The sequence below is a fragment of the Lonchura striata genome, chromosome 4 (genome assembly GCF_046129695.1).
Source record: "Lonchura striata isolate bLonStr1 chromosome 4, bLonStr1.mat, whole genome shotgun sequence".
NCBI classification, from domain to species: Eukaryota; Metazoa; Chordata; class Aves; order Passeriformes; family Estrildidae; genus Lonchura; species Lonchura striata.
Genome location: NC_134606.1, coordinates 63,781,187 through 63,794,509, shown reverse-complemented (window position 1 = coordinate 63,794,509; position 13,323 = coordinate 63,781,187). Strand labels below are relative to the sequence as shown.

The window sequence follows — 13,323 nt, the reverse complement described above, 5'->3', positions numbered from 1 at the left end:
CATTTGCACAGCAGCTAATAAAATTAATTTTTCTTTAAAAGTGTGCTGTACTTGAGAATATAATTCTGTTTTTAATTCTGATATTCTCCAATCTTAAAGACATCCATCTTTCTTTTCTTGACTATGACAGTCTTAGGCCCAGGCTGTCAAAGGAAGTTTATTTTGGTGCAGTGCAGTATATTTTTTCAAAGGTTTTTTAAGAAAGGGGGAAAAATGACCTTCTACTAAAATAACTTAAATAGAAGATACTTGCATCAGAGAAACACTTACATGGTTGAAATTCCTACTAAGAAATCTTGACCCATGGTCCTTGATTGCTTTTTGAAAAAAGCCAGATGACTCCCACACTTTTTCCTAATTCTTACAAATTACCTCTCAAATAGAAATACCTATGTATTATTTCACCCGCCTGAGAAACACTTCAAGAGAAAGGTGGGAAGGAAGAGGGGGAAGGGAGACTTGTCTAAGATAACAAGTTGCAAGTGAGAACTATTTACAGGGCCCCCAAGATTTCTTTGAAAGGAGGATGACAGTATCCTCTCATAGCTTGGATGTGTGACCATGGGCATATAATAGTCAAGGCTCTTAAAAAAATGGCCTTTGTAAACATACAACTCATGGGAAGAAGTAGATGTTCAAAAGTGGTAGGAGCTGGTTTTGATTTCAACAGAATTCTACTGGCTGATGATCCATGAGCAAGCAACCAGTTTGGTGAGTGTAGTAATAACTAGTTTGAGTTGAACAGAGCTTTCAGATTTTTCAGGCTTTTCCCTCACCTCTGAAAGGGAGAACAGTAAGCTGTGCTTTTGAGTTGCTATTTTTTTACTTAGAGGCATTTTACACTTGTCTTGCCATTAGACAAACAGAAGTCAACCATAAATATTCAACAAAAAAATCACCTCACCCCACTCCTGTGTGTGCACACATCAGTTACAGGCTGTTAATAGAGTACTGTGCTTAAGATATCTGTCTGTGGACTCCTGAGCCTTTGCTATTGTTGACTTCCAATTTTATAGAAAAATGGGATCTCTTAGGATAAGAGGGCAGGTATCATTACTGCTCCATATCCCCTGCTGTGGGCTTAGCATTGTGTTTGTTAACGAGGCATCATAATAAAAAAGTTAAGTTTCCAAGTGACCAGTTGTCACTAATGTGTAATTAAAAAGCCCATTCCTGTCTTTGCATATGAATTTGGTGGCTTTGCTGACATCTAATGGCACTGGTAGCCAGCAGGATGTTCTTTTTTTGTCATATAGATTTCATGTTTTGTTCTGTGTTGGTGTTTCATTGCAGTAGAACTTTGAATTTACTTATGAATCAATTATTTAAGAAATCCTTGTATCAACACTAATTTTTATATTAAGCTGTGGATGGTAGATAAAAAAATCATATGTGTAAGTATTTAGCCATTATTTCTTGTTTCTCTAGCAAGCAGATATTGTGGGCTGGGCCAGGGGGGCAGGGAGCTGGAGAGCAGTTTGTTTCTTTGTAGTGAAGCTGTGGGGAAAAAAGGGGGTTTTTTTACCCTTGCAGGAGAATTCAGTACATAAACATTTTACTGGTATGCCAGGTGCCCAGATGAAATGTGGGTTGGCAGAATTAATGTATTAACTTCTAAGCAAACTCGCAAATAAATGGGTTTTGGTGAAGGATGAATCCTTAAATACTGGCTGACTGTGAGATGACTACAAGATTTCCTTCTCTGCATCATAAATTGACTTAAAAAAAAAAAAAGTCCTTTGTGCTCCAGTTGTTCAAAGCAGTGCTTTAAAAAGTAAGGAGGAAAACAGTATTTGCTACAGTCAGCAGATGGTTGTCACATTTTGTTTTCAGTCCTCTTTACCACTTAATTTTGTTTTGTTGCGACAGGAGAGGTTGCCAGTAAAGCATCTGCTAGAGCTTATGGCTCAGGACCAGAGCTGCTGCTGATGGCATACATTCAGAATAGCCCTAATCTAAAATAAATGTTTAATTAAGCAGCCTACAAAAGCACCTGATTTTTTTTTTTATTTTTCATTCAATTGACGCAGAAGAATCTTGAATAGTTAAAAATAGGGCGTAGCTTTGATGTATAAAATATATGTGGCTTCATGTATTAAAAAAATGCAAAGTTTTAAAATCTTCTTTCCTGAATTCCAGCTCATCAAGGTGCTGTACAAGACCAGCCTTACCAGCTGCCAGTGGAAATCGATCCTCTCATAGGTCTGTCACTTCCTTCTCTCTTTGCGATTCATTAAGCTCTGTATGGTGGCCCTGAAGTGTAGATTACGGTTGTTTTTCACTTGCTGGTTCCTGGGAATGGAATTTTCCTGATAAACCATTTGCATGCAAATTGGAATGCAATGAGCTGTGGCTATGCTGGTATTTCATCAACTCCCCCTCGTTGGTTTGCCTAATTTGAACAGGCCTAGGACGCGTGTCAGTGAAAATTAATATGGATGCTGTAATAATGTGTGATTGAGAATGTGCATGAAGTACTGTCAGGATAATATTGGATCTTTTCATCACTCAGACTTGTTGATGAGCAGGAGCGAGGCACGTTATGATGAATCGGTGGACTGGTAATGTGATGGAGCTCCTTTGCTGAGGAAATTTTCATAATAACAGTGGGGTTCTTAACTGCGCCGTGTTGTGAAAAATAAAACCATGGTGCTAGGGTTTCATCATTAAAGGAGATCAATCCTTTCTTCATAGACCTGCTGTTCAGGCTGAGGGGATTAATGTGTAATTGCAAAGCAGTTGCAAAGTTGAAATATATTGCCCACTCTGGTTTAGTGTTGGGATATTAGTATTCATTTTTCAAGGGTATTGCATCTTTTGATCAGCTTCACCAGTTAAATTTGTGTGTTTTTCTTTTATTAAAAAGGGGTGGACGAATGTCTCTATTTAATGACTCAGTGTAGAGTGTAGTAGATGCAATTAATGACTTTTTATTATAGAGGTTTATCAATTTATGTGGAGCTGGATTTTCAAGTAGCAGGGTTAGAATTTGGTCAGTTCCTTCATTACAGGCCCAGTTTTGGGGGGTGCATATTTGGAGTCTGTAGTATGGCAATTGAACCTTAAACATGATGAGAAAAGAAAAACACAAGTACCTAACACCAAAATACAAACTAGCTGTAGAATGGGAACAAAGAAGACAAGATTCTGTGCCCCCCAGTTTTGTTAGACTTCAAGCTTAGTTTAAAAACTAGCTGTTTCAGTGTGGTTAAATTGGAAAAAAAGTGGTGTGGCCAATTATAGAAGCATGGAAAAATCAGAGCAAAGATGAGCTTGCCTGGATAGGTTAGAATGACAGGTCAGTCAGCCAGTTGGAATAAATTTCAAAACGAATGTGCACATCCTAGTAGGAAGTGCAATAGTTTTGTCTGTAGATCCAGATTCTTCCTGTGTAGCCATTTTGCTGAGTAAGCTCTAGGATCAGGAGCAGTGGGGGCATATTAAACCATTTTATAGATCTGATAAAATTAAAGTGTTTTTCCCAAGTTTTTGAAATCAATCCTCATCTGGATAATGAAATAGTTATTATGAGGCAGACACGTGCTATAACTCTCCTTTCCTTCCTGAAATAGATTATATCCAAAAAATGTTTGGAGCAGGAAATGTGTGTTCTAATTTAAAGCCTGATATCAAGTAGATCTTAGAAGTGTAAATAAATATTACTGAAAAAAAACCCAAATTACATTGGTACAAAGACCTTTAAGTTAATGTTCACATTCTGAAAAATGGTTTAATATTCTCTTCCTACAACAGATCTCAAATCAGCCTTGTGATTACACTGGACATAGTTTAAAAGGTTTAAAGCTTTCTTTGTCATTGCTAAGTAGCATGATTGGATGCAAGCAAGTAATTATGTAGGTAATATTAGAGGTTTTTAATTGTGGCTAGACACATTTACCTATAAATGGCACCTAAGAGGGCCACAAAATTACACTTTTATTGTTATAGCAAGAATCTTGTTGCTGTCTTAGTTGTAAGGAGGGATTTCTGCCCTCCTCATTTTCCTGGTGTACAGGAAGACATAAAACAGCAATGTCTGATATGACACAGACCCCTGACCTCTTTTTGAGGTGAAGTTTTTTGAAGGCATTATCCTCACTGAATTAGTTGATCTGCATATCTTTTGAGGTTCCTTTGCTGCTATTTTGTCATACAAAGCAGTTCACTGTGCATTTATAACATGGTGCTGTTACCCTTTCAGTGGCCTCAAGATCAGTGAAGGCCACATTTGTGTTACGTGCAGAGAGCAAGTGGCAACACCTTGCTAGATTATTTGCTAGCCATATGGGCAAGACAGTATCAACATTTTAAATATAGCAAAAGCGTAAATAAATGAAAGATTTGATAGTGAGTAAATGGAATAAGCCCAAGGCTTGGGAGGTAGCTGGCCTATGAGAATGGAAAGGAGTCAAAGTACAAAGAGTAAAGAAGAGCACAGGACCAGGACAGAGGTAGGTCTGGAAGACTGCCTGGATGGAAATAATGGTGCTCCAAGCAGTTGGCAGACAAACCCAGGAGAAATTACTTACCTGGGATGGAAATCAGGTTCCCTCAGGAACAAAGCACACTGTAAGTTCTTCCTGCAGTGTAGGATTTTCACCGTATATTGTGTGTATGTGTATATATGTATATATATATATATATATATATATATATATATATATATATGCACACCTTATTAATCTAAGGACAAGATATAATCTGACAAATGTGTTCATTAATTGATTCCTGTCCATTTTATGGGTACCCAATGCAAGAGTATCTCAGGAAATAAAACATTAAGTGATCAAAATAGGGCAAGTAATTTCTCCCAGTCCTAAAGTTAATTGTGGAGATAAGCTGGTTAATTTTTGTGCCATGTTTAAACAAAAGTGAACAGTAGTGATGTTTACTGAAGTTTTTCTTCTTTCAAATGGCACTGCTTGCAATGAAATACATCTGATGTACAATTTAAAATCATGACCCCATGTGTGCTGCATTTGACCCACTATGTTGTTGCCGTGCGAGACCGGCTCCGGGTGGTCACCTGCGGGACATGGCGGGAGGAGGGGAGAGGCAGCGCCGCTTTTCCCTTCGGCTCTGCGAGGCACAGTTCTAGCATGGGAACAACGAGAGGGCGACACGGGGCTCGGGTGCAAACACGTGTTTATTGTGGGAGCGCATTCCCGAGACCACCGGGACACCGACCAGGGGCTGGTTATACCCGTGCTGGGGGTGGGGGGGAACCTGAGCCACGGACAATGGGATGGGAGGCAGGGGATAGGGGCAGGGAAACCACGGGGACAGCGATGAGAAAGGCGGGGGGGCAGGGACAGACCGTGTGGCGAGGGGGAAGGACAAGGGAGCACAGGATCGGGACAAGGGACTGCACGGGGAGTTGGGAGGTGTGGGCTGAGTTGCAGGACAAAGTGGGAACGTGTGGGAAGGAGGGAGGGGGAATAGGGGGGGAAGAAGAGAAAATTATAAATCCCACAACTCAATCTTTTTAATTTACTTGAAGGAAAGGGAGTTCTCAGGTAAAAACAAATTAGCAACGTTACAAATTACTGAGAAAACATAAATCAAGAGACATCAGAAAGTGATACACCATTCATAGTTACAATGATTGGGGCAAAAATCTTTTCCACATTACAGTTTAAGATAAAGGGTACAAAATTATCATAAACACATTCTGTATCGAGGATGAAAGCAGGATTCATGATGCGATGCTTGTGGTTTTTTTGAATTCTAGCAGAGCAGAATCAGCGACGTGGTTTCTCTCATTTGATTATTTGATTGCGAAGTTGGCATAGCATTGTGGGCAGCAATTATAGGGGATGATCTTTCCTTCTATAAGATATAACTCAGTCCAAGAAGTTATTTCCAAATTATCACAAGCAATGGGGAAAACTTGTATTGAAATAATATGGGAACTTTGGACAAGGTACATTTAGGGGATGGGATAGAGGGGTAAACCTGGGTGCCACTGTTTCAGGGGAAAGAAAACAGTGGAGCCTGGTCCGGGTTTCCAGCTCCACTTCCTTTGAAGGGGCCCCCCCCCACAGCAAAGGGGAAAGCTCTCTTACAAAGGGAAGTCCTCTAACGGGGGGGGCTCCTCCATCGACCTCTCCCATCAGAGGGGGAGCCAGAAGAAGGACTGGGGGATTCATCCAACCTCACCTCCCCCCCAGTAGGGGCTGTCCTCGCTAAAGGATGGTTCAGGGCCATTGGGGGAGGGTGGGGCCGGCGGGAAAACTTGGGCAGAAGAGAAAGGTTACAGCAGGAAAATGGGGTCCCTGTAGCGTGGCCAGCACCATCTTGGGAGGGGGTGCCAGGTGCACTGCATCTCGCCCAGGCAGGCACGGCCAATGCCACCCCTAAGGGAGGATAACAGTGTCCGGCAGGGCGCTTGGGGTGGCTCGGCCGCTGCCATCCCCAAGGGAGGAGGTTTGGGGAAGTCCGTGGGGAAAAGGGAAGAGGGGACTTCGCAGAAGCTGAAGGGGAAAACTACAGGAGAAGGACCCAACGTGGCTGGAAGCCGATGAAATGCATGTATGTGAAGGGCCTCTCTTAGGATGTTAACAATTCTCCCATAGCTGATGTGTCGCCATTTGCAATTCTGTCCCATTGGTGTCCTTTCGACCCCCCCTGCCCCCATAGCCCAGAATAGGGAGGAGAGGGTAGAAAAGGCAGCTTTCTGAGAAAGAGAAGGAGCTTTCCAGTATGAGTTACCCAAAAAAGACCGAGCGAGGTTGCGTCCTCCTCGGAAAAGAAAAAGCCTCCCGGCTGCCAGGGACATGCAAGGCTACAGCCCCTGTCTGGACGTGGACGGTGGTTAAAACTCAAAAGAAAATAAGGTAGCTCAGCCACCCACCAGGATCCCACCCTGCTCTGACCCAACTTACCTTCCGGGCTCGGGTGGTGAAATCTCTATCTCTCTCATCGGTGATGAAAAATCCCACTGAACTGAGGACGTATTCTTTCGCGGTTTGGCTCTCCCAGAGGCCTGGGTGTTCCCATTAACCAGGGTTCATCCCTGAAACCCTGGGTTCGGCCACTGTCAGCCTCTGGTCTCCATTCAAATGGGGGAGAGGCAGCGCCGCTTTTCCCCTTCGACTCTGCCAATGTTCAATCTTTCATTTATTTCTTAGCTGCATGTCACTTAAAAAGGGAATTTCTTCTATTTTAAAATATATACAACAAAGAATTAGCATTGTTCCTAGAAGTGTAATGAGATTTTGAAGTAGAATTGGAAAGAAAATGTCCCTGCTACCAAAAAAAAAAAAAAAAGTAACAGAAGTGAGGAATATATTTGGTGTGAATGTAGGGTGGATGCTAAAATGTCTTGGTCTGTATGTTTTTCTGTTCAGCCAGCAATACAGGTATGCACAGGAGGCAAATCACCGACCTTTTAGACCAAAGCATTCAGGTGCATTCCCAGTGTTTTGTCATCACCTCTGATAATCGTTACATCTTGGTCTGTGGCTTCTGGGACAAGAGTTTCCGTGTTTACTCTACTGACTCAGGTAAGGTATTTTTAAAATACGCAAACTGCCTAAAAGATTTTTTTTCTGTTCATAATCAGCCTACTGTTTCAAATAAAGGAGGAGGGGTGGAATATGTATTTATTCCCCTATTGATAATGTTTGTAAAATCTTTCCTTGCCTTCTGCTGCCAAGAATTGTGTACTATCATTTTTGTGGAATGATAGCAAATGTGAGAGAAGGAGCTCTGGTTTAGACTGAGCTTCACACTTCAAACTTACAGGACAGGGATACCTGCTCTTGCACTGTAGTTTTTACAGGTGAGTTTCACTGTAGTTTTCACAGTTTGTGTGAAGCCTGGCATATCAGAAGAGTTAATTATTCGTAAAGTATTTACGTGAATTAACTCTGGTTGGTTTTCAGCATCAGAGAACTGGGTTTTTTCAGAAAATTCAGACAAGTACCGTAGAATAAGAAGAGAAGTTTTGAAATCTGGTGAAAGAATACTATGAAAGCCTTTTAAAACTATGCCATACTATAAGAATTGATTTGGAGCCACTGAATTCTTTTACATAGCATAAACTGATCAATGTAATGGGCAGCAGTTAAATTAATCTGTCAGCTGGAGGGTGTCCAAAGTATTGAAGTCATGAATGTGCCATGCTAAATAGAAAAGAATCTTTCCATGTAGGAGCTACAGGAATTTAAAAGCTATGGAACCCCAGGAAAAACTAAGTATGATATTTTTTTTCCTTTCATTATCTTATAATGGAAATAGTGACCTCACTGCAAGGTACTTCTTTGGGATTAATGACCCAATGTGGTTAATGGGTGTGTGCCATCAAGCTTTCCAGTAGCTTTTAATCCCTAGGGAATATTTTACATATTTCTCATAGTTTATTAAATATATTAGTTAACAGTGTTTTTCACGCTTGGCAAACCAAAATGTCTGACAAAACAGAATGGTCTTTAATGAAAATATTTTAAGACTTTAGATCTCGTGGCGTATTCAGTATTTTGTGATTTTTACAATTTTAAAGCCTCAAGTATAAAGAAGAAGTTCCATTTATGTAATATTTACTGCCCATAATTCATTATACAGACATCTTGTTAGACCCTTCTTAGGTTCATTTTCTCATTGATGAAAATAAATTTACATAGAGCTGTGAATTTAAAGTGGAACTTCAGAAAGGATAGCTAGCAGTAATAAATATTCAGTGTATGCTTGATTTATATGAATAGAGAAATAATTCTATTATATCAAAGGATGTATTTTACTTTACACCTATGAAAGCAACTAGTATGGTTTTGGTAGCCTTGCCCTGTATCAATCTGAATAACTTTAAGCTATTTCCTCTGTGTATGGCAGATTCACCAGGCACCTTTTTACTACCATAACTAATCAGGGTATAAGCCAAAATACCATTGTCAGAAAAGTTTTAGATTTGTTTCTTATATTTGTCAATACAGCAAGTGTAGCTTAAATGAAGTGAATTCAGATGTAGTTTACTTTGCTTCAAATTGAAATGAGAATAAAGTAGGGAAATATTTTGAAATCAACAGAACATCAAGGGGAAGAGATGATGTGATCAGTAATGCATGAAGGCACATGATCAGAAGTGTTGAATTCAATTACATTTTAGCACTTGCACAAACGAAGAGAACCATTTTCCTATCAGATCTTTGGTTTGTTTGTTTTTAATAGGAAATACTTTCAACTTAAATCATGGGTTATCAGCATAGCCAATATAGCAGAAGCACAATAAAACCTTCCTCCAGAAGTGGGAATGACTTCTAGACAATGTTTTAGTTTCAGTACTGCAGACTTGAGTCTTATTTTTCTTTTAATTATTTGTAGTGCAGCTGTCAAATAAAACATTAACTAGAAAATTTGTTCTGTCAAAAAGGGATATCAGTGCAAATGAAAAAGTTTGATATTATTGTATAGAGGGGACAACTCATGTTAAAGAAAGCAGGAAAGTTTGAGGAATTCTTATGAAATTAGTAATTTATTTTTTTAGCAATATAAAATAGCAAAATCGTATTTCTTGTTTTGATGAAATTCATTGAATCTTAGGCTGTACAGTAACAAAATAAAAAATAACCAGGCAGAAATAACCTTGTCAAATGCTTGTTTTCTAGAACAGAACCTATATAAAATTAAAAATTATTGAGAAGGAGGTCTCTATAACTCAGCATAAACTTGCATTCTAGAAGTATAAATTAACCCAGGTAATATCAATACAACTGAAAAATATATTACATAATTATTTGACCCCTGAGTTACTCACTCTTGCACTACAAGACAGGTATGCACAGTAAGAGCACAGCCAGGGTTTTGCTCTGTCCACTCAGAAATGGCTTATGTGGTTGCACTTCATCTCACAATTGGAAGGTTTAGAGCAGGCTTATAAGCTTTTCCAGTGTTTGATTTTGAATCTCATGTACAGGTTTCCTTTAAATTGCATCTTGTTATTTTTCCTTCATGTACTAAAGCAGTTTCCCCTCTTTTTTGTGTAAATTCATATATGTCTTGGTTTTTTGCTGGTTTTCTTCACTTTAATGAAATTACCTTTTTGATTCTGTTATAAATTGGGCTGTAAACTCTATTTTTATTCTTTCCTCAGAACCACTCCCTGAAGTCTTTTGTTCACACTAATTGCTATTTAGTGGCTGGATACAAATACAGTGCTTTTGTACTGTTCAAAAAGAGGCTGTGAAATGTTCCCTATTACCCATATTAAGGGACCAATAGTTTTTAATTCATGCCCCAAAATATTTTATAAAAATGTGCTTGAGTCCCAACACTGATCTGTGTTACTTATTATTTTTTAATGCTTTTCAGAACATTTAATGTAATTTTATTTTTATTCATTTATATTCAGAAATGCAGTAGTCTGTATTTCCTGTTTCTTTTTTTTTTTTGGCCTGTTTTGTCAATCCTTCCAAAGCCATGTCTTTTTCCCTTCTGTTCTTCTTTGTTCTTTATTCAGCCCAAAGCACAAATGGTCATTTGGGTTGAGAAAGCCAGGGTCACATGTTGGAGGCATCACACTTCACAAAAGTGTGATTGGGTGCAGGATTTGTCCTGACCCCTGCTACCTGAAGGGACTGAGTAGGTGCAAGAGAAAAGCATGTGTGTGTTCTTTATCCTGCTTCTTCAAGATCTGCAATTGCTGTGCTTCAGCAAATCCAATTAGACTTTTGAATAAAGTATAATATTAAGGGATTGAAAATATTTTTTGTATGGGTTGTATGCACTTTTAATTAAGTTCCCACCAAGTAAATGAAGAAAAATTAGTACTCCCCACTATAGTTCTATTTTGAACTTTATTTTTTGGATAAAGAAAATATTCCTAAAATACTTTATAACATATTTAATTTGTCTTAGAATAAGAGAGTAGTTTTTAAAGAATCAATTTGCTGTGTTCCAGGTAAATTGATGCAAATAGTGTTTGGCCACTGGGATGTTGTGACCTGTCTGGCTCGTTCCGAGTCCTACATTGGAGGGAATTGTTACATCCTCTCGGGATCCCGGGATGCAACCTTGCTGCTCTGGTACTGGAATGGCAAAACCAACGTCATCGGTGATAACCCAAGAGGTAAGAAAAAACCCAAACCACCTGGTTTATGAGGAGGTTGTCTCAAAATGCCTTGAGCAAACACTTTATAGAACAGAATTTTAGGAAGGGTGCTATGTGCCCAATCATCACAATCGCATACAAGGCATTCTGATTGTTGCAGTGCAAGCAGCAAGGCTCACAGCATATAACCAAACTAATGAGGCAGAGTAACCCTGCTCCAGCCTCATTCAGTGTTAACCCCTCCCCACTCAACTCACCTTGCACTTGCCAAAGTATTTATTCTCTTCCATCTTGCACCATTTCCCAGGAATTCCTGAATCCTGGCTTTTATTAAAGAAGATATGCTCTTTTAACTCTACAAGAAACAGTGAACCACCATGACTGTTCAACTCTGTATTACGAATAAGGAAAGGTAGAAAGTTATGCCAATTTCACTCCACACCAAAAAAAAACCAAAACTTTTGATCCCCAAAGCAAAGAAAAAGGCAGACATAGAACTGAGAAAAAGCCTATAGTAAACCAATTTACAGGAATGAGAGGCTTTCAAGAGATCTTGTGAGAGCTTATATATATATATAAATTTAGGGGCACATTGTATCCAAGCAGCAGTCCTGTTCAGCAAAAAATAAAATGCCCTGAAGGAAAGGGGTAAGAAAAGGATATTCTATCCTATTAAGAGTATTTCTTAGGTTTTCTTCCATTCATTTTCTTTCATTCAATCTCTGATCCTGTTTAAATAGTAGTAAAAATTGCTCTGAAGAGGGTAAAATGGACATCTGGAAAGCAAGAAGTGGTATTAGATCTGTCATGTATTGCAGTTATAGCTGGCACACAGTTTTATATAATTAAAACAATACCTGACATCTTCCAAATTAATCAGTTTGGTAGAGCTTTGTGTTCCATATTCAGTCTGTTACTCATCTGGAGTTATTTGAATTTGAAACACAGAGGTGAATTGACTGAAAATTGCATCCTGTGAGTGACTTTGAAGAAGCACAACTAATCAATATCAGAACAAATATCTGAATTTAACTTGCAAATTATTTGATGTTGATTGTGAAAGCTATTCAAAAGTTGAACAAGATGCAGCTCAGTTCACACAGTTACAGAATCTTAAGGCAGATGATGTGTGAAAACTATCCCTATTATCCTTCCAAGCAGCCCTGTTCAAGAGATGGGGATTTTTCTGGGAAGTGGCTAGCAGAGTATTAAGAGCATCTTTAAATAAATATGGCTTTGCTTGAGGGAAAAAAATCTCTGTGAAGACTTCATACATATTTTGCAATCTATCAATTTAAAGAAAATGCAAACTCTGTTATTTTTGCAGACCTTGAAAACACCAAAGAGTTAGTAGATTCCTAAGTGTGCCTTGAGAAGTTGTACTTGTCCCACACTTTCCAGGCTTGCCTGCTCTGTGAATGAGACCTTGAGGCTACAGACTCCTTGATCACCCTAACAGATTATTTGCTGAGGTTCTGTACCTACTATTGGACTCAAATATGTACATTTTGTTGCAATCTATTGGCTATCTTCTCTAATGCAGATTTCTAAGTTACTAGAATTTTGCAGTTTTCAGAGGCAATGCCAGGCAATTCTAGCTGCTCTTTAAAATCACACAGTAGCTACCTGGTAAATCTCTGTGCTTGTAGTTCTATTAGACTTGGACTTCTAGGAATTTGCAATGGCTCCTGTGTTTATCAACTGCCTTTATGTAAGGATTTTTGTGATACTGCATGCCTGGAAACCTCTGTTATCAATTGGAATCTCGTGGCACTATACATAGTCCTAGACATGGGTATAGACAGTTCCTGCTTCAAAGAGATGGTAATCTGGGGTGTTTAATTTTTCCCAGAAATAGCTGTCTGTAGGCTTCTCTGTTCAGTCAAAAATTTTTGTTGAAAAGACAAATGAAAGGAGCTGTTTCTGTTTAGTTCTGATTTTGTCAGAAATGGAAAGCACGAGGAGATTTGTTGGGTTCTGAGCCCTGTTACTGCAGCTGTAACTTCCATCCATTTGCTGGATGTTGATATTTAACTAGTCTAATGTCTTTCTGTATTTGAAGCTAATAGTTCTTTTACTTCAAAATATAGTTAATTCATGCTTTCAATGAGCACTATTCACTGGAATGTTATATATTCTCAAAGTTGATATTTCTTCTCTTTTTTTTCTCTATTTACTTATCTCTAATGTTCATCTTAAGATGACTTCACAGCAATTTGCATCTAATGGTACTTTACCAAATCATGGTGCCAGAGTAATTTCAAGGAAAAGTGATT

The 13,323-nt window shown here is 38.9% G+C and overlaps 1 protein-coding gene across 2 annotated transcripts in view; it reads left to right on the top strand.

Moving 5' to 3' along the window:
• The window catches only part of LRBA (LPS responsive beige-like anchor protein), a 363,130-nt gene that overhangs the window by 326,182 nt on the left and 23,625 nt on the right, over positions 1 to 13,323 (top strand). For both annotated transcript variants that reach the window (XM_021541470.3, XM_077783018.1), the window contains 3 exons: positions 2,140 to 2,202; positions 7,350 to 7,505; positions 10,898 to 11,065. In XM_021541470.3, the coding sequence (XP_021397145.2) occupies positions 2,140 to 2,202; positions 7,350 to 7,505; positions 10,898 to 11,065 (387 nt within the window). The remainder of the gene's footprint in view (positions 1 to 2,139; positions 2,203 to 7,349; positions 7,506 to 10,897; positions 11,066 to 13,323) is intronic.